This window comes from Protopterus annectens, chromosome 4.part0 (genome assembly GCF_019279795.1).
Source record: "Protopterus annectens isolate FY-2018-M chromosome 4.part0, PAN1.0, whole genome shotgun sequence".
In the NCBI taxonomy this organism is placed as follows: Eukaryota; Metazoa; Chordata; order Ceratodontiformes; family Protopteridae; genus Protopterus; species Protopterus annectens.
This window is the reverse complement of record NC_056733.1, coordinates 1,801,483,693-1,801,504,668: the sequence shown is the minus strand read 5'-3', so window position 1 is coordinate 1,801,504,668 and position 20,976 is coordinate 1,801,483,693. Positions and strand designations below refer to the sequence as shown.

General features: G+C 37.5%; 1 protein-coding gene across 4 annotated transcripts in view; it reads left to right on the top strand.

Moving 5' to 3' along the window:
• Positions 1 to 20,976, top strand: part of GRIA1 (glutamate ionotropic receptor AMPA type subunit 1) — a 2,520,544-nt gene that overhangs the window by 2,261,510 nt on the left and 238,058 nt on the right. For all 4 annotated transcript variants that reach the window (XM_044069490.1, XM_044069489.1, XM_044069493.1 and 1 more), the window contains exon 13: positions 1,897 to 2,144. In XM_044069490.1, the coding sequence (XP_043925425.1) occupies positions 1,897 to 2,144 (248 nt within the window). The remainder of the gene's footprint in view (positions 1 to 1,896; positions 2,145 to 20,976) is intronic.

Below are 20,976 nucleotides of genomic sequence, written 5' to 3'. Positions count from 1 at the left end.
CTTCTATTTTAAACACTGTTGAGGGTTAGTATTTATTTCAAATAGTTAGATTAATTAATAAAAACTGCTACATCAGCATCATACTAAAATGTCTGGCAAGCCCCTGTGGTAGTGTTTTATTCTATTTACCACTGAAATGAAAAATTATCAAGAACAGAGGTTCAAGGAATCAGCCTTTTTAAACCTTTGTAGAGAATGAATGATATGTTGAGGGAGGGGTCCATATAACAACCTTTTTTGTCCAGAAAAAAAAAGCTTGTAAACTACTAAATTATGTAGATTGACAAGCCACTGCTTGCTCAGGCTCTCTTTTTCAGACCTAATCCTTTTACCAACAGATGCTAAACTTGCAAGTAGCTTAACTGCTGTAGTCAGCGATGGGCAATGGAACAGAAAAAACAGGCATATTTATTTGTGAGGATACATATTCAGTACATTGTGATATGTTTTAATGAATGCAGACAATTTCCTTCTACTGTAAAACTGTATTGCTACATTCATCATTCAAGCATTTAAGCATGCAGTCACATGAATCAATACATTTTCATTCCAGAAACTACTATTAGTCCATGGCAGGTCACATCTGTATTGTACTGTAAACCCCCATATGAAGAACACAAAATAAACTTTGCTTTTAGTTTGTATTCATGTGACTGTATGGTGTGCTACATTTTTATAGCTGTTAGATACTTTGTAATTAATACAGTAGAGATGCATAAAATCCATGCTTACTACACAGAATTATGGTCTAGTCAGTCATCATGGTGTGTGCTCTCATATGGATTTCAGGAAATTCACATCTTGAGATTTGGCCTTGAGTTGAATTTCATGGAACCATTTTCTGAAAATAACAAATTGGTCATGATTAGTGATTCAGTCATAATGCTTTATGTTATCTAAAGATATCTACTTGATAATGCCCTGATGGTAGTTTTTAATTGTGTGTGGTGGTCATCAAATGATGCATTACAGCATCATATAACTTTTGCATATGTGTGCATTTCTGATGGGACGTTTTAGACTCCTTAACATTTGTATATTCCCAACATAGTAATTTGAATTATATGTATAAGAAAAAATAAATAAATTGGGCAAGAAACAACAATTTTCTTAAAAATGCATTATATTCAGTATCAGTTCTTCAGGGCTTTTCTTTTAGACCAATAATGCAATCTCTTTTTCAGCAGCTAAAAGCAAAACCAGACATTACTTGTTTTATAAGTGTCATATAGACTGCCTGACATGAGTATTCAGCAGTGACTGATGCACATATATAGTTATATTTGTTGTAGCTTGTGCACACTGTATGGTATGTAGTTTTGTAACTGAAAATTGTTTTTTTTCTAAGTAATAATTAAAGCTCTGTAAACTCGTTCTTGCCTTTTATGATTCAGACATACTCTTTAATTATGCTATATATTGCATCACGACATCACAACTCTATACTGTCCTCTTCCTTTTGTATGTAAATCTCACTGAGAAAACCCGTTCAACTGCCTTTAACATGACCTGAAAGTATGAGTCAGTACGCTAAATGATAGGGACATAATATACTTTTGTCTGGAAGACCTGATATATAAACCACTGACTATCTGTGATCCAGATTTGTGGATATAAATATGTACTGTTTATTCATTCATGTCAGTTACTTAGAAATTAAGTCATGTACATTATTTAGAGCCTATAAACATTAATGTAACTGTAACTTTTGCTGTAAATGTATACTGTTGTACTTCTTTTACTCAATCTCCTCACAGTCAAAGTGTTACAGGCTATGATAAAATTAATGAACATACACTAGCACTAGAATAGAATGAATATTGACATTACTGTAATATTAATACATTTAACATTTTGTAGTCATTCACAATTACTTTTCTTCTCCCTACCTTGCAGAGATCAAAAATTGCAGTCTTTGAAAAAATGTGGACTTACATGAAGTCAGCTGAGCCATCGGTCTTTGTCAAACAGACAGAAGAAGGTGTAAATCGAGTAAGAAAATCTAAAGGGAAATATGCTTATCTACTTGAATCCACAATGAATGAATATATTGAACAGAGGAAACCATGTGACACATTAAAAGTTGGCGGCAACTTGGATTCAAAAGGATATGGTATTGCAACCCCCAAGCATTCACAGTTAAGGTAAGACTGAGTCAGTTCTGTTTATGGTATGACTGCAAAGAGACAATTGCATATGAAAATGTCATGTTCTTTTGCAGGAAACATGCAGTGTTTGCAAAATTAAAGCTCAATGGATTGCACGGTAAAATTGTAGTCTCAGTTTATTATTATTTTTCTGTATTTTAATGATTGTTCATCACAAGTAATGAATGTTGTCTGAGAAGGTCCAAAACTTTTGGTTTGTTTACCTGCATTTAGACTTTATTGCAAGTCATTTCATTGATGGAAGCATGCTGGAATATTACAAGATTGCCCATCAGTCCCGTACTGTGCTTATTGTAGAGAGATATCAATCTGAATTATTTTGTTAAGGTTCCTCGCATAACAAAAAAAAAAAAAAAAAACAGTCATTGCAGTTGAAATGAACCCAGCACCTCTGGAAAATATTAATCATATGTTATTGTGTTCTGAGTTAGAAGTGTAATTATTAAAACATCCCAGAAGGTGTACTTTCTCCAGGGATTGTGATTTAGTGGAAGTGCCACTTTGGGAAATGCATGTGCCCTATTGCCCAAGGATGTGTGTGACCATGTAGCTATGATAAGTCGGGTAGATGCTAAAGTATCTGCCTTGGATTAAACATATTTTTGCATCCGTATGTGGATTTTACTGCCACTGAGATCTGAACATTGTGGATTTTTTAGCCTTTCTGAAGTGATTGTTATGGCTGAGAACTTTGTGAATGAGATTCTGGAATCTGTCTTATTGTTCATACCCTCAGACCTGTTTATTTAGTTTCATATCTCTGTGTGTTGCCTTGAGCTGTTGTAATTAAAACTGTTTCATTTTGCCACTAGACATGAAACAAAAAGTTGTATTTTCAGTTAAAATTGCATACCAGTTTAATAGATTCTGAAACATAATAGTAAACATTTTTAAAACTTAACAACTTTTAGTAAAACATATAAAACAATGACAATTATTTTTAATTGGAAAAAGGATAAAATAAGTTAAATGTAAAATGCAGTCCCAAGCATGTTATATCTAATAGGTAGAATGAATGCACTTCTTCCTTGTTTGTTTACTAAAACGAGGCAAATAGAAATAGGACACAGCTGTTACATGTATTATAAATTTGCATAAAAAGACTTTAATTTGCTAACACGTTGAATAATAGGTCCATTCCTTTAACCTCCATCTCTAATGAATATTGGAGACTGTGCTTAACATCTCTTTTAACTATCTGCAGTAATTAAAATGCACCACATTTTTATTTCCCAGTTGAACAGTCTTTCCGCTGCTTGTTTTTAGAGATTTTGCTATATTTCTAGGACATTAAGAAACAATTTTACCATTTGTTTGCATAATGAGTTGTTAAAAAGGTATATTTTTTAAATACGTATCCCTATATCACACTTATGTGTTTAATAACCAGGTCATAACTGCAGTCTCTCCCATCTTGTTTTGGTCATTCAGGATTCAGATATCGTATGCCACTTCTCATAATGAATGATCTGGCATGCATAACCTATACTGTTTCTGGTAATGTTTGACCTGCCTTTTTCTATTTCAGTGTTCTCTAAGATGTGACCTCCAAGTATAACTCTTTGGGCATGGTCTCAGAGGTGATTTATGCAGTAAAAACGTAAGACGTTTTTTTCCTAATGTAAACACTTCTGCTCTACATACTAGACCTTGTAGCAGCTGATATGGTTGCTTTTGTGTATTGTTTGACAACCTATAAATTATGAGATATGACTGTCATCAGCACTGTTTTGTGAGAAGTACATTTTAGAAACATCGCCAGCCGAAAATATGAGTTGTCAGTGTTATTGCACCATGTTTGAAAATGTATTTATTTTGAGTTTGTTAACTGGGTCAGAGGACTCGTATAAAACTCTTTTCAATCTCATCTCAGGCCACAAAGCAACACAAAACATTAGACTTAAAACTAGTCAAATTAAAGCATAACATAAATATGACCGGTACATTTAGACAAATACAATAGTATGATACTCACACATTATAAATATAACAATATAGTATAAGTTAATTGTAATGTAAAAATTGAGAAATTACCATATAATCATTGTTCTTACAGGTTCATAGATTTGTAGGTAAGTACCAGGCTAACTTGTGCACCATTTTAAGCCTAGCCAATTTCCCTTTTTTGTGCTTGAATTAACCTATTGCATTTAGTTAGAAATTGAACTTCCCATGGTCAAAAATTATATATAACCCCTACTGAGAATAACTTGGGTCATATCATAGATAATTTGAGGGGACCCATGAATGGAACAAAGCATTTAGCAGCTGCCTCTTTCCATTAGTAGTAAAATAGTTGTCCTAAATTTTCTGTTTCCCATCTATAGAGCCAAGTTGTTCTTGAATATGGACAAGGATGAACTTTCTTTTATGTGGATGAGGAGTCTGTTCCAGATCAGTGGTATCCTCTGTGAGATATAGCTGTCCCTCAAAACCATTCTGTTGATGTTACAGAAGAGGTTTAAATTCCTAAACTGCCCCATCAGCCTAACAAGCCTGATCTGTAAAGCCATGGAGCACAGCATAATGGACCTCATAAATAAGGATTTAGGGAACCTTCAAACCCTGGATCCTTCACAGTTTGGGTTTCTGAAGGGCAGATCATGTCTGCTCAACCTGATAGACTTCTTCTAATCTGTCACCAGAGAGGTCGACGAAAGCAAGGCCGTCCATACAGCCTACCTTGATCTGGCCAAGGCTTTCGACACTATCACCCACTCAGGGATCATTGACAGACTAACCAACCTAAGCATCAACCCCTGCATCATAAGATGGGTAACCAACTGGCTCATGAACAGAACCCACATGGTGAAAATAGCGGACTCCAAATCCGACTACTGGGCAGTCACAAGTGGTGTCCCACAAGGATCGGTCCTGGGTCCTCTCTTGGATATCTCCTATATACTTGTCTGAAGTTCAGGCCAAAACCAAAGGACTCTGGTTGACCAAGTTTGCAGATGACTTCAAACTAAGAGCCATTATTGACTCTCAAGCTGATGTTGACATCCTACAAAAAGGCCTCACTGACACCAACGACTCATGCTGGAACCATGGTCTTAAGCTCAATGCCAAAAAGTGCATTGTTATCCCCTTCAGGAAAAACATGATACCCATAAACTACCATATTGATGGTAGCCCTCTCAACTCCCAAGGTGTGATAAGAGATCTAGGGACACAAGTGGATAGCAACCTCTCCTTCGACAACCATGTGGCCACTGTAGTTAGAAAGTCCTTCTGTGTGGCACACCACATTACAAAGGGCTTATCATCCAGGAAGAAGGAGGTCATAATCCCTCTCTACTCATCCCTCATTAGACCCATTATAGAGTAGAAAAATCCCCATTTGGTATGTACCTCACTAGACACTTGCAACAATTGGAGAGGCTACAGAAATTCCTCAAAAAATGCTCCTAGGGCTCAAACACTTGCCCTATACAGACTCAGAAAACTACAGCTATACTCCATCTCATATCGCCTACTTAGAGGTGATCTCTGCTTGGCATACAAAACCATGTCAGACCCGGTGTTACTAGACATGCTTCATCTGAAAAAGACCCAATCCCTCTGCACCACACGGTCCAAGGACCTCAACCTCATCACCACAATAAACAGAATCTGCTAGAGAGACAGGTTCCTAACTCAGAGACAACCCATACTCTAGAATATACTCCTCATTCATGCCAAGCAGAGCACCTCACTGGCCCTCTTCAAGAAAAATCTTGATAAATGGATGGGGAACAGGAAATTCACCCCAGGGATCATTTCAACAGCCTTGCTTAATAAGGGTACAGGGAACTAACATCTGACAACAGGACATCTGGGTATATTCTTGGGCTAGGCTTGTGTTGGCTCCAGGGCCATTAGCCTAGTACTCACTTATGACCCTATGAACCTAAACTCAGTATTTCTGATGCCATTTGATTTCTGATATGCAGTAAGTGCATCTGTATTGGGTCAGAGGATACCTTGTATACCAGATGCAGGTGACCTCTTACAGTCTGTTGGATACAGAGTACAGTGACAGGGCTGTAAGATTTGTTTTTTAAAGCAGTTCCATTTGCATTCCTCTGTAAGATGATTGTTGTTTCTCACAATTGTTAAGGTCTTGGATAGAGGTAATTTCTGAAGGAGGGGTATTCCATGAGGCAGATCCCCAGGGAAAGGGCAGGTATTATTAGCTTGGGACCTATCGAACTTTCTAATGTATAGGAAGAGTCGTGCACTATAACTCTGTTGGCTAAAGGTGGGCATTAATCGAGAAGGTGGAATATAAAACACTTTTACTGGGAGATGTGGACACTTTGATTTTCCTGGATGGGCATTTCCTGTTTACTGGGATCAACATCTTAGCTCTGACAAAAGTATAAACAAACTTTATCATACCCCTTAAAGGACCTAAAAAGTATTTCCATCAGGCTTACCATTTTGCTTATTTATATACAAGAGTGAAAGCCAGAATCAAGTTGCTTGTTCATGTTATTATTTATTTAGCTAAGAAAATAAATGGTCTTAGTGCTAAGTGCAACCTTTCATTCTTGGAGTAAGTGTCCTCAGTCCATGGAGGAGAATAGTTGCAATCTGATTGGAACTCCCAGGCTACCACAGAGATAGGCAAACATGGTGTACTGCTGCATTCTATACCTCTGCTACAGTTAGAACAGGGGATGTTTCCCTAAGTGGTGCCGCAGTGGGCATTTTAGAATGCTGATATCTCACTTTTTCTTGGTATCTCTGTATAACTTCTGTCATGTTCAGGCAGAATTATCAATGGAAGTTACCTGAAGAGAAAAATGGGAAATAACGGAGAGAGTTATAAACTACATGAAAGGGTCCAAAAGATGCTAAGAAGAGACCGTGGACCAACTGAATAGGTTATGCCTAACTTGCATATTAGCAGTCAGTGGCAGTCAGACAGATCCTGGGCATTAAAAGTAAGGATTCAGATGTGTCACCATGCTTGCTTTGTTGTATTTCTTATTCAGAAACTCAAACATTATTGAAAGATTTCTATATCATTTAATCAAATAGGTAATATTTAAGAGAACTAATACAACAACCAAACAATATTAAGCAGGTAATGATAGCTCTCAACTGTCCAGATTTTTGCAGAATGTCCAGATTTTTGACTCACATTTTTGGTCTGATCCTCATAAAATGATAGTTTCTGGCAAGTCATTGAGGACTGAAGTCAGATAACAATGGCAGACATTTTTGATTTTTAGACTTCATATCCTTCAGAAAATTCACGCTAATGCAAAACCTTTTATTCTACCAACTTTCTAAGTTTATAAGAGCAATATTTAAAAAGTGTCCATATTTTTTGTCCCTTTGTTCCCCATTATTTGTGGCTTTGTCCAGATTTCTTGCCTAAGAAGTTGAGAGGTATGCAGGTACTATATATCTAAATGTGCAATACCTCTAACTTTACTTTATCTCTGTCTTATCTGACTATATTTGAAATGTATTAAAAATACTGCCACTCTCTGAAGCCTTGTCACCTTACCTTCCTTAATATATTAAATGATAAAACACCAATAAGCATAAAAGCAGTCAAATCAGTTACAGTACCTTGACTAATTAAACAGACTAGACTACTTTTGCTACACAGAGACAAAACCTGTAAAAATTGTATAAAAATTAAATACAGAACAACTTCCAAAACTTCATATGATAAATCTAACTAGACAAGAAATCCTACTACAACAACTTCATACACAATAATTCTGATCAACAATAAAGAATCTTCAAAATCCAGGTAAAATATCCAGCCCTCTCCAACTACAAATAAAACTACTGTCTCCATAGCTTGCCAGTTTAACAGTCTGTCCTGTTACTTCTGTAAATTAATCCTTACTCCCCTTCTTCTCATTTCTAAACCACAAGAAAACATTCCCCAACACTAGACTTTCACTCTGCCCCCACCTCCACCATCTGAAAACTCCTACAAAAACTAAAGCTGACCACATGCTGCTGACAGCCTACAAGCAGAATACATAAAAATCGCAGCAGGTACTCTGACATATCTCATCTTCATCCTTATTAACCTCTCTGTGTCTGAAAACTATGTCTCACTCATCTGGAAAAGGTCCTAAATCATCTGTCTACATAAAGCAGGAAGCTCAACTGAATTTACTAATTACAGAACCATTGCCATTTTGACACCATTATCCATAACCCTTGAAGTATGCATCAAAACCCAACTTGTGAACCATATCACGAGTAATAATCTCCTCTCAAAGACCCAACATAGTTTCTGATGATGCCTCAGCACTGTAACTCCTCTCCTAATTTTCAACAAAAATCTAATCTTCTCTCTCTTTCTGTATCTTTCCAAGGCTTTTAATACTGTATCTTATCAAATTCATCAATCAACTCTCCTCACTTGACCCTAGCCACTCTCCCCTCATATGGTTGCATAGCAAACTATCCTATGGACAACAAGAGTACTCCTCCTTTCAGCTTTTCTCTGTTGGTGTCCATGAGTTTCAGTCCTTGGGCTTGTCTTATTTAACATCTTTATAAATAATCTTCACTCTGCCTCTGAAAGTCCCACTGTAATACAATATGACGATGATTCTCCCTTAATATTTTCAGTACCTACCCCACAAAAGCTACAGAAAATTACACAAGATGCCTTCACTTCCATTGAATTTTAGATTGCCAATGCTTCTCTCCTCCTGATTCCACCCCAAAATAAAAAGCTAATGTTATTCACAGCCAAACAATACAGTAATGAAAACAATGACATTCAATGTGACCTACATAAATAACAGTAAAATCAATATAGTAAAACAAACTAAACTCATGGGAGTAATAATTTGGCATATCTGACCACCATAGTCTTCAAGCCGTTAAAAAAACCCCACCAAAAACAAGGTTCACTATAGAGAAGTGAATGTTACCTCACTGATGCAGATATAAATGCTTTGGTTTCTTTCTTAGTTTCTTACTTTCTCTAGGCATCACCAAATTATTCTAACAAAACTGAATTCCACCCTTACAGCAACATTAGATACCTACTTTAACAAAATAGCCAAATTTACCATCAGTGTTCCCTACATTCCACTGTTTTACCTCTAAAAACCCTAAACTGGTTAGAATTCCCTAACTACTAAACCTACACCTCACTACTCACCACCCATCTACATTACACAATACCATCCAACCATACTCTACAGTTAGGGACTTGCAGTCAAAACCAAATCCAGTCTAACAGTCACAAAGCCTAACAATATTGCTGATGAGTCCCTCTATGCTCACTATGTTTCAAAACATGTAATTCCATTCCAGTATACCTAAAACACTACAATTATAAATAAAAAGTAAAAGTCAGTACTATCATGCAAAAAGTAAAGAGACAGTTGGACACACAGATAATAAAATAAAATACAATAGTATACTATTAAAGAGGGTTCCTATCAGATAGTCGAACTTCTGCAAGTTCGAACCTCTTATGGTCGAGACCATAAGTTCGAATTTACAGAAGTTTGAGCATTTCAGCAGAAATTTCCATAAGGGGAGGCTTCCATTTTGTTCAATGTGGTGCAATCTCGAAGTTGGTATATTTAAGTAGCAGGGGGTGTGGGGTGCAGGGGGGCTTGCCCCTGCTTACAACAGTTTATTTTGTTTTCTTTCTTTTTTTTTTATCCATAGTCAAAGTTTTTTTTACTTCAAACAGGATGGTTTGAACATTCCATGTTCGAAATTATTAAACTTTGACTATGTAATATAGACCCTATTAAAGACAATATTTCCAGTATTAAGCATGGTGATGTATTTTTTTCAGTTTGAGTATGCAGCTGCCCAGATTACTCTTACAGTGGTGGGGTAAGCGAAATATGCTATATTACAAGTTGTGTACTGAAGTTATGCATTTGCTTTAATTAGGTGTTCTTTTAATTTGGTTTGAAAGCTGTGCAATGCCTGTCAATTTCTTACTTCTGCAAGCAATTGATTGTAGTAGGCTGGTCATATTTCTTTTTACTTTTTTCATGTTTATTTTTATATTTACAGTATACCACTGTAAAAACATGTCTGTTGTAATTTGTGTTTATACTGATCATGTCTGAATATCTAAATGTATCTGTAATTATTTTTTTGTGTGGAGCTTTTCTCCCCGGGCCTCTGCTGAAAAAGGGCCTTTTCAGCTCAGACACCCCCGGTTATCAAATATAAAATAAATAAATAAATATTAGGTAAATGCTCTCTCTCTCTCTCTCTCTCTCTCTCTCTCTCTCTCTCTCTCTCTCTCTCCTGTGACTATCCCAGTTGTATTTTGATTAATGAGGCAACATCATAAACTCTGAGGAAGTACACTTGTTCTCCTCCAACGGATATTTCAGACAATGACAGGGGGCAGTCTCTCTATTTTATGTCTAAAGGTAAAGGTGTACAAAAGAGAAGTTGCCCTGGCTGTAACTGGGAACATGTGAGACTGTGATGTGTTCATTGGTCAGCAAGGAAAATAAACCTGCAGAGTTTGCTGATAAGGGTTTGCAGTAGCTTTGTAGTTCTAAATTGGATGACTATTTTAGGAAGGCTCAGTTCTTATTTTGATATACGGACAGTTGCTTTTGCTTTTCTTACTATGTGTACGAGAACATCTGTAACATACTTTTAATTGTCCCAGGGTCTTGCATACAACTTTATTAGTGTATATTTTGAGATTATTCAGCTGTTCACTGAGGTTGTGGGTTTTGTTTTTATTCAATTATATTTTGAGTTTAGGATTAGTTATTAGACCCAGATGTCTGTTTTGCTTATTTGGAGGATCATTTTATTTAACAGGGTTCTTAAACTCCATGGCTCTCAGACCTCAAACAGCCTTCAAAGCAGTATAATTATAGATGAGGGAGATGACTGCACTACATTTCTAGCTGTATTGCATACATTTCCTTTTATCTTGGTGATTATTGCCATTACCTGAGTTTGCTTGTACTTGTACAGTACCAATGGTTATTTCAGTTTGAGACTTCCTGGGGGTCCTTAAGAAACAATTATCTAATTGCGGAAAGCTTTTGGAAGAGGAATCAAACACTGAAAGATTATGTTTCTTAGTTTATTTTTGGAGGTCCAAAAAATAATTCATTAATGTCTGACTGCAATTTATCCTGTAGTTTGACATGCAGTTTATCTGCATTAAATAAGAGGATATCATCTCCATTTAATACAAGTTTCATAGAAAAAAGTTCTTGTTTGCAAACATTTACATATTTTTGCTAGAATTGTTGAGTGTTTAACTATTTAAAAGAACTTTAATATCTCCATAAATATTCTACCAGCAAATATGTTATATATATATATATATAAATATATATATATATATATATATATATATATATATTATTATAGTTTGTGTTATTATAAATAAGAGATGTTAGTATTAGGATCATACCTCTCAACCTGGAATCATCAAAAATCTGGACAAGGCCCATGAAAAATAGGTACAAATCTGTACGCTGATTAATGTAAAATTTGCATACATAATTACATAACCCCACCCACTCCAATGAATTGTGGGATAACTTTCAAATGCAAACTGAATAACAAACAACCAAAATATGGCACCAGAGTCCCCCTGCAGCATCCCAATGTCCCATTACCTGTCTGTTTCACCCCATTTATCATAAACACTAATGTGTGCATACTGCTTTACTTCTAGAATGATTATTTGGATTTTATTTTTACATTTTATAGCACAATGCACAAACAAAAATAGGTATCTGCTAAATAAAGCAATACTGTCTTACAATGAAAATAGACTTGGCATTAAAACTTCTCTGCCCTTGAAATTCACATTCATTGAAACAGCATTGAAACCCACACCACATCCAAAGAAAGTGCATCTGGCCAGTGGTGGATAAAGATTACCTTTGAGCTGTTGTCAAATCATAGGCCCATGCACACAAAACAAGAAACACACATGCATTCTTTGATACACCTTCCTGACTATTAAATTATATTCCTTGTATAATACAGCACACTTGTTAGAGTTGTTAACTTAGAGTGCATTTTAAATTTATAGTTTGAACATTTTTCCAGTAGGCAATGAAACAAAATGCATGAACCAATAATGACAAAACTGCCCAATTCAAAACATTTCCATCATAAAAGTCTACTTCCACACACACACTTGCATTTTAAGTGTATTGTTTGAACATTTTTCCAGTAGGCAATGAAACAAAATGCATGAACCAATAATGACAAAAACTGCCCAGTTAAGAACATTTCCATCATAAAAGTGCAAATATATAAATAGAATGACAGTAGTGTAAGCCATAGGCATCTTGCACAGCGTCTTGCACTTTTTTCCAATTACAACTCTATACTTTCTTAACCACCCAAACTCCAGATATTCTTAAAGTCACCAAATATTGAGTTAAACAGACACCCTTAACACTTGAACTTTGCAAAGTCAAGCTAGGACTGGGAAATGAGTAGGCAGTGGATCATTACTCCTTTTAAAAAGTAATATCAGTGCTTCTATCAAAGTCCAAACCTCAGGGAGAATGACTATCACCCCAGATGTCTGGCAAACAGCTTTGGCACAATCCTTCCCTCATACTTACCACATATCTTGTCTAGGTAACCAAAACAAATTTTCTACTTTAATAAATAACATGCTAAACAAAATAAAAATCCACAAACAACTATCTTTCTTTGTGTACTTAAAGCTAAACCTTCTCAATCCTGCCAGTACAGGAATTATGGATATTTTACCTCCTAGAGCCTTACTCCAGTGGCTAAAGATTACCGGATACCAAACTTTAAAACAGAAGTCACTCCATGATAGATGCAAGAACAACAAATATTCCAAACTCACTATCCAACATCTCTATCCTTCTGCCTGCTGTTAGTGACCATTGCTTTTTATTGATTTATTTATTTGACTGAAGACTTCTGCCTAACTTCAGTGTGTCCACCCCTGGAAAAAAATACAAGAAAAATAATCTACAACCAAATCACTGAATACTTATAAAAATTGTCTTATGACCTCCCTTTACACTTTTGCAGATGACATTATGTAAAACAGATAAGGGACAATGCACATCAACCTCACATTTAGTCACTCATACCCAACTATTAAAAACTCTATTAAATGTCTGAATCAACAATGCTTCAAATCCTTCTTTGAGGACAGGCACTTCAAAATACAGTCAGACTCCACACTATCCTTACAAAATGAGTCCTGCAAGATCTGTTTTATTTCCCATTTTTTTCCATATTCATTATTAAATTACTGTATGACCCATCAAACTCCTATTATTCTATATGTAGACACTATAGCATGATGATTTACAGAACAAACTCTTTCATCACTCATATTGAAAATAAACTAAAACTAAAACTAGAACAAGGCCTATCCACCTGATTAAAACATCACACTGTAATACTGAACACACACACTTTCAGTTAGGTACCTTAAAGCAAAGCAAGCTGTGTGGCAGCTGGCAACTCCGTGTTCTGCTGGAACCCATCTGGCAGTTGTAAAACCAAATAAATCCAAATTTCCAAAGCAAGCTGAGCGGCAACTCAGCTTTCTGCCCGGAACCCATCTAGCAGTTGTAAAACTAATCCAAAGCAAGCTGCACAACAACTCCGCATTCTGCCCGGAACCCATCTGGCAGTTGTAAAACTAATCCATGGCACAAACAACTCCTTGAAATGGCTTAACGGCGCAGTCCCAGTATTCATTTCAAACAGACGCGCTCCCACTCACGTCCCTTGAGCTTAGTTCTGACAGGCTGACGGAGCTGATGTCATCGCACACGTGATGATGTCAGTTCTGAAAGCGCAGAAATTAAAAAGTCTAAGAAATAAATGGAAAAAATCGGAAATGATGGGGTGCCACTTGGGAATCATGGCACCCCATTATTGGGACCCCAAAACTCAGTAAAAACCAAGTAATTCAGGATGGTTGGGAGGTCTGATTAGGATGTTTTGTATGACTACTTACGTCCTTGTTCTCCACAGTAGGAACTTGGGTAGCTTGAGAATGAATTTTAAGATGAATTAATTGTTTTATTGGATTAATTGTTTTGGTGATGGGATTAGGGTAATTAAGAACAGAATTTGTAATGGTATTATGTCTGATGAAGTTCTGGTGTCTAGAGGACAAAAATGCAGTGATTTCATTAAACGTTAATAAATGAGGTTTGGTAGCAAACCGATTTGTCCAGGGACATCTTCAGAAGGGGGTTAGATAAAAATATTAGTGGGAGTTAAGAGGGTGGGGGGATGAAAGGGTTAGATGGGAAGGAGGGATGATTGGGAGGAAATTAGGTAAGGGTGAGGAGCTTAAGGGGTTTAGACTAGTGTAGCTGGGTAAGGGTTCATATTTTGGAGTGAACTTGCTAAGTTAAGTATAAGTTTGAGACGACCTGTAGGTATCTCTGTGGAACAGGTAGGTATTGGGTTACTGGTGGTTTTTTCGTTGTATGAGTCAGGTTAATCAGAGTTGGTGTAGTGCTTGTATGGAGACCCATTATCTGGTATGAGAGGTTTGTTGTGAGTGGTTTTCCTGGTTGCCTTTTGGCTACTCTTTCAGGTTACTCTTTCAGTGGTTGCCCGGTGATGCGGGTGTTATGTCCTGCTGTTGGTATTCTGGTTCTGCTCTGCCAGTAATCGCAGAAAGCAAGAGGTTGAAGTAGAAGAGTGGGGGTTTACTGCTTTGAGCGGTTACCACCTGAGAGTTGTGTTGCAGTATTGGGAGTTGGCCATTGTGACAGTTTTCCCATGCAAAAAAATCTAGCCCCAAAGAAATAATCATGACCAGTGAGAAGAAAGGCTCAATAAGAGTATGAGGAGGAAAGCAGGTTTGTTCTTCTTTCTACAGTTTCTTCTTACCCGGTACAGTATATGTTGCAGATGTGCTCTGTGCATTAAATCTTGTTAGCTGAATTGTTGTATGCATAGCTTCAAATGTAAGGTGCAGTGTTGTTCCTTATCTGTTTAATTGTCGGAGGCACTGCTGACATGGGGGGGTGTTTGGCTTGCTTTCCTTGCATGATGGCTCATTGGTCTTTCTTCCCATGGGTGCAGTTCCAGAGTAGAAGGGGAGGTGGAGGGATGAATCAAGGGGAGCAATGGTCGTGTTTGCAGCTGCTGCGGTTGTTGTGCAAGATTGTGGTTATTACTTGATTTTTGATGGTGCTGTTTTCGTTTGGTTCAAGTTGAGCATGGTGGTGCTTGATTATTGTTGTTGGCATTGGGATGGCTTTTCTCCTGGTTTTATCATTAGTGTTGCTGAGTCGCAGTACAGCTTACACAGCTGTTATACAGGATTGTGGTCATTTTCCCCTCAGTTGGTTTGTTGTTGGTGTGCATGTAGCATCACCCAGCTTTCTATGGCAGTATTTATTGGGACAGTGTGGGTACTTCCCATGGGTCCTGTTTTCCACAGATGCTTGTGCTGGTGAAGCAGGGTAAGTCTGGTATGCTGGAATGTTGTATAGACTTTTTATAACAGGTAGGATGCTCTGTCTCGGTGGGCTGGGAAGGCTCGCAGTGGTGAAATACTGACTCCTGGTATTGGTTTTCCAGTGGCCAGCTCAGTGATAATTTCATGGGCTTTGAGGTACCTGTGAGTAACAGCTGCTTCCACACATGTGCAGTGAGTAGGATGGCTGATGGGGGAGGGCAAGACATGCCGTGGAGCACAGATAATTATTCCAAAAAAAAAAAACAAGGAGCATCTGGTAAGGGGAGACAGATATAAATAAAATATATATACATGTGTATGACTGGCTGTTTGGTCCTAGATGCATGGTGCTTGATGGGCTGATCCATTGCTTGATTGGAAGGGTTTGTTCATCGGTGTGCATTATTGGTGGCTTTTCCTGATTCAGGCTTCCTACCATTCAGTAAATTCTTACTACTGCTAACCTGTGGTACCTAGTAGTCATGCTTTATTGGTGGCTTTTCAAGGGCACTTGTAATAAGGGGGAGTATGTTTTGTATAACCAAAACTGATGCCAGCAATTTAGTTAATATTGTATTAACAGTTTATCTCTTGCATTCACTTCCATTTTGATAACCCAGTATATATTAAGCAATGTTTCTTAACATCACGTATAATATAAATTCAATTATCATCAAAAAACAAATATTCACTATTGAATTTATCAACATTATTCACTTATTTATTTTTTATTTATTAACGAAGTAAGCAAGATGGCCCTTGGCCCCTTTTTTTTCAGTACCACAATCACAAACCAAAGATACTCCAAATGCCAATTAAGGGTTAATGGAAGAACGCATAGATACCCTACTAACATGAGGAGAACATGCATACTCTAACATACAAAGTAAACAAAATGTCTGCACCCAGAACTCTGTAAGTGTAATTTAACACAATTGCAGTGAACAAAAGTCATTGCTTCACATTGAAAGTGTTTTGTGGCAGAGGAGCAAGACCCTTGCCCTTTCAGAGGGGAGGTCTGTTCCCTTTCCACTTACATATACAAGCTCGACAATCACTATACCTTGAAAAAGAGGAATTCCTTCCAAGGAAAAGGCAATGTCAGTGTTCCCCATAATCTCTCCTAAATTCTTGCAGTTCTAAAAATCAGTTACATTCTAACTACACAGTGGGAACCCCAGTAGTATACATTAAAAAAGGGTACACTAGTAGGACATACGTATATATCAGCTACAGATACAGCTTAGCGGTGCACTTTTATTTAGAATTTATTAGAAGGAAGTTGTAGAAGCATTACCTGATGTCATATATTGGCCTGCTTTTAGAGCTGTAGGGCTATAATGTTAATGTACTTGTCAGGGCAAAACACTGAAAGGCTGCAACTCCATTTATTTCATTTTAGCATGCATTCAATTTATTTGTTATAAATGTAAAAGGAGTAATGTGATCTAACTAAGTTAACCATTATGCTATAAATAAATAAGTTAACCATTGTTCTATAAGCTTTGGTTGGGATTTGAGGAAAGATTTAAATGCAGTTTGTTTAGATCTGCTGTCTCAGGGTAGCAGGGACTATCCATTTTATTTTATTTTTCAGAAACAGCACAAAGTGAGCATATTTGCCAATAAAGAGGAAAAGAGGAAGGCACTGGAGTGGGTGGCTGAGAGTGAGGATAAAATGGCATGTCAGACTGCAGACTGCACAATTTTGATGATTGGATAAATGTAGTATTATATTGAAAGGTGGCCTTATTTTGGGCCTTCGTTTTTTTCATTGAGACAGGCTTCCTGCCCTAACAGGTTGGGAGGTATGGGTCTTCTGCTAGAAGTATTTGTAGTTGCCTGCCACAGAAACACATAAGCTGTAGGGTGAAGTAATGGCAGTACGGGTTGTACTAAATAATTATCTTCAAGATAATGCAAACCTGTTATCCTACCCAGTTCTAATTTTGTAAGAGCAAGACTTAGGAATTGTTCTTATATTTTGTCCCTTGGTCCCATTTATTTATGGCTTTGTCCAGATTTCTTCTCTAAGAGAGCTATGGCTGGGTACATTGGTGAACATAAACATTCCTAAGCTACTTTTAGGGTATGTTTGGGCATCATACCATCTTACTGTCATTACTGTGTGCATGTTGGATTATATCAGGTGGCTATAGATTGAAGCACAGGGGTTTAGGTGCCAGGGTGGTATCCCCCTTTTTTTTTAAATTAGGGGTTCTCATATCTGACAGATAACATAATGTAGATGGTAAAGGGGGGTTCATAGTGAGAAAGTGTTTGCTGAAAAGACACAAAGGGTAGGGTCTGAGGTTCATCGTTCTTTCAATTCTGGTAAGGCAAGGTGATTAATCTTGTTTTCTTTTGCAGATTGCGGAGGTGCAGAATTTAGTGGACTGCAGTTGGTGACCCGAAGGAGGAGGAATTGGAAGTGATGGAGCCTGTTTCAATGGATGTCCCGGTCACTTGTGTGGTGCACAAGGAGGTCAAAGATAGGTGTGCTGTGAGTGGGCAGTGCCATAATAAAAGACTTTGAAAGGAATGGATTCTTCTTGTGTGCATTTGGATTGTTGGAGTGGTGCACAATGGGGTTGCAGAGGGAGGTATGTTTGTGTCAAGGTAATGCAGGGCTGGGAGTGGTGTATAGGGAGTTTGGGGTTTACAGGTGGGGTAGGATCACAACAATCATAGTAGCATGGGAAGCTGAGGTTAATGGTTTTAGGGCTCTTGTAGGCTAGTCAAGTTAAATTTCTTATTTCCACATACGGCCCCTAGTGTCCTTCGCAGGTTAAGGGTGGAACCCTGGTGTGAATTTACAGTCACCCATCCTGTTTTTGGGTAGAGGGATAGATATATGAGGCAGGTGTGTTTTGTTTCAAAAGTGGCTTTTTTGGGGAGTTATTGGCTACTGAAGTTTCATGTTGGCCAGTTTAAGTGGGTTGTTTGGGTAGGAGTTAATAAGTTGGTGTAGTTTACCATTGTGTTGCCTTGGGGCTAATTCACTGAGATAGCCCTTGCAGCAGATGGATAGGGCTGGTCATGGGCATTTGCATTTTATTTATGCATTTTACAGGAGGTGTGGGGTTTGGCGGCATAATTTGGGGGGTTGTGGTTGGTAGATGATAGGACGGAGGGACAATTGGGGATGCTGAGTATCTGTAGTTTCAATTTAACATCGAGTAGGTTTAGCAGGTGTTGGAGATTAATGTTCATTTCAGTTGTGTAAGATGACAGTAGGATGAGTTGTGTTGTCTATTTGCAGGGGTGTATCACATTGCATTAAGGTTGAAGGCTTGCTGCAGGATTTTGGGTCACCTCTTATAAGTCAAACATATGGTAGAGTTAGACTAGTTTACTAGTGTGGGTTATAGCCATTCGATGGGAGAAATTTTGATGGAAAAATTTAGTTATTTGACAGGCTTGACACCTAGATAAAACAGTTCAGTTTGTCAGGAGGATGTAGCTACAATTACTTCAGTAGCATGAATGACAAGGTTGAATGATTTAATTTTAGTTAGTGGTCATTGGTTTGAAGGGTCAGGGTAGGTTGAGATGGAAGATGGATGGACTTTGACTATTGTCAGGATGGAGTTTGATGTGGGGATTGGTGTTGGGATATGGAGTTCAAGAGGTTACAGTTTCTGTAGCATTTATGTTATGGTTGTATGTAGTCATTTTGGAAGTGTTTTGAGGGTTAACAAAAGTAGGATGGTCGTTCTGTGCTACGCTGGTACTAGATAATTGGAAGGATGGCAGGATTGTTTTTGGACTTTATGTTATAAAGCTGCTGTTAAGATGATGGTAGGCAATTGCCCTTGCGTGGTTTCATGTGGCATTGGGTTTAATGTTTTGGTGTTGCCTAGGGCAGTAATATCCCGGGGCTCATTACGAGGTTAATATTGGTAGTTGGAATGAGTGAGAAGTTAGTTAGTATATAGATGTTATGCAAAAGATACGGTTATTATTTTAGTATTGGGAAAGGGATCATTGCTTTAACCGTTAGTCAAGTGGTGGCTGTCGGTGCTCATAAGACAGGGCTTTTGGGGTAGCTGAGAGGGATCCACTTGGGTTTAGAAAAGATGGGTACACTGAACGATGTTTGGCTAAACCACCCCTTCCTTTTTGATATGTGTGGTTAGGTTGTTGAAATTCTGGTAGGAGAGAGGGGGAACAGACTGGTCAGGTTGGTGGGCAGAGAAGATAGACAGGCTTGCTCTCTTCTGTTCCCCCTCTGGTATAAGATGTTTAAATGATAAATATAAGTGAGTGGAGGTAAGGACACTGCTTTGGTTGGAGGTGTAGTTAAACAAATGGTATATGAAGTGAGTTGTTGGACACTGCTTCGTAAGTAAAGTAAGTGAGTGGAGGTATGGACGCTGCTTACTGGGTCAAGATGAGTAAGGTCACGCTGTTCTGACTTATATGGTTGGATATGTGATTCAATAAATTATATGTGAAGTGAGTGGTGGGACACTGCTTCATAAGTAAAGTACATGAGTAGAAGTATGGACGCTGCTTACTGGGACAGGATGAGTGAGGTCATGCTGTCCTTATTAACATTACATGGATGTTTATGCTGTGTTGAAATTAGTTATACTATGTTCAGTGGTAATTGATAAATGTTGGTTATCAAAGCTATGTTATGGAAGTTTAATAAAGGTTGTCAAACGTCATTTGGGATGATGTGTGTTTATTGAAGGGGACGGGGACAAAGGATTGCTTTTGTAACTTTATCACTTTGGAAGTGGTGTCTCCTTTCATCTGGTGCCCCCAAGTGCCCTTTTATTCATTTTTAGTGGTTGCTGCTGGTTGCAGTCGTTGAACACTTTGTTCCTTTTTTTTCTTCGTGAGTTTTGTTATAAATGTTATTTTTTTTAGGTGTAACTAGGTTTTCTAGGCTGATATTTAAATGCTTAGATAGTTATGTTTATGTCAACTAGACTGATACTGTTGTTACTAATATTTGCTGGAAACATAATTGATGAAGGAGGAAGAATGTGTGCTAAGATAAATGAGGTTTCTATGTTTTTCCGGAAAGTATATTTGATCTAATCCAGTTGGGGTATCATCCTTTGACAAGTTGCAGTGTGCAAAATGGTTTTGTTTTTTTTGCATTTTTTTAAATGAGCAGAAGTGCTTCTTCTCCTATTCTTTGGCCAGATTTATTGTCTTTGAATAGTGAATAAAAAGTCTGAAGGACAAAAGTCATGTTTTTTTTAAGTTTTAGTACGAACTCTACCACTTAATGTGAATTAAAAATAACTACTATACTAAGTGTATAATGACAACAGAGTGCAAAACATACCCAGAGGTGGTATTCTTTGACTAATGAAAAAGGATTCCTAACTCAATAAAAAAAACAGTAATAGTGATCCTAAATGGCTTATT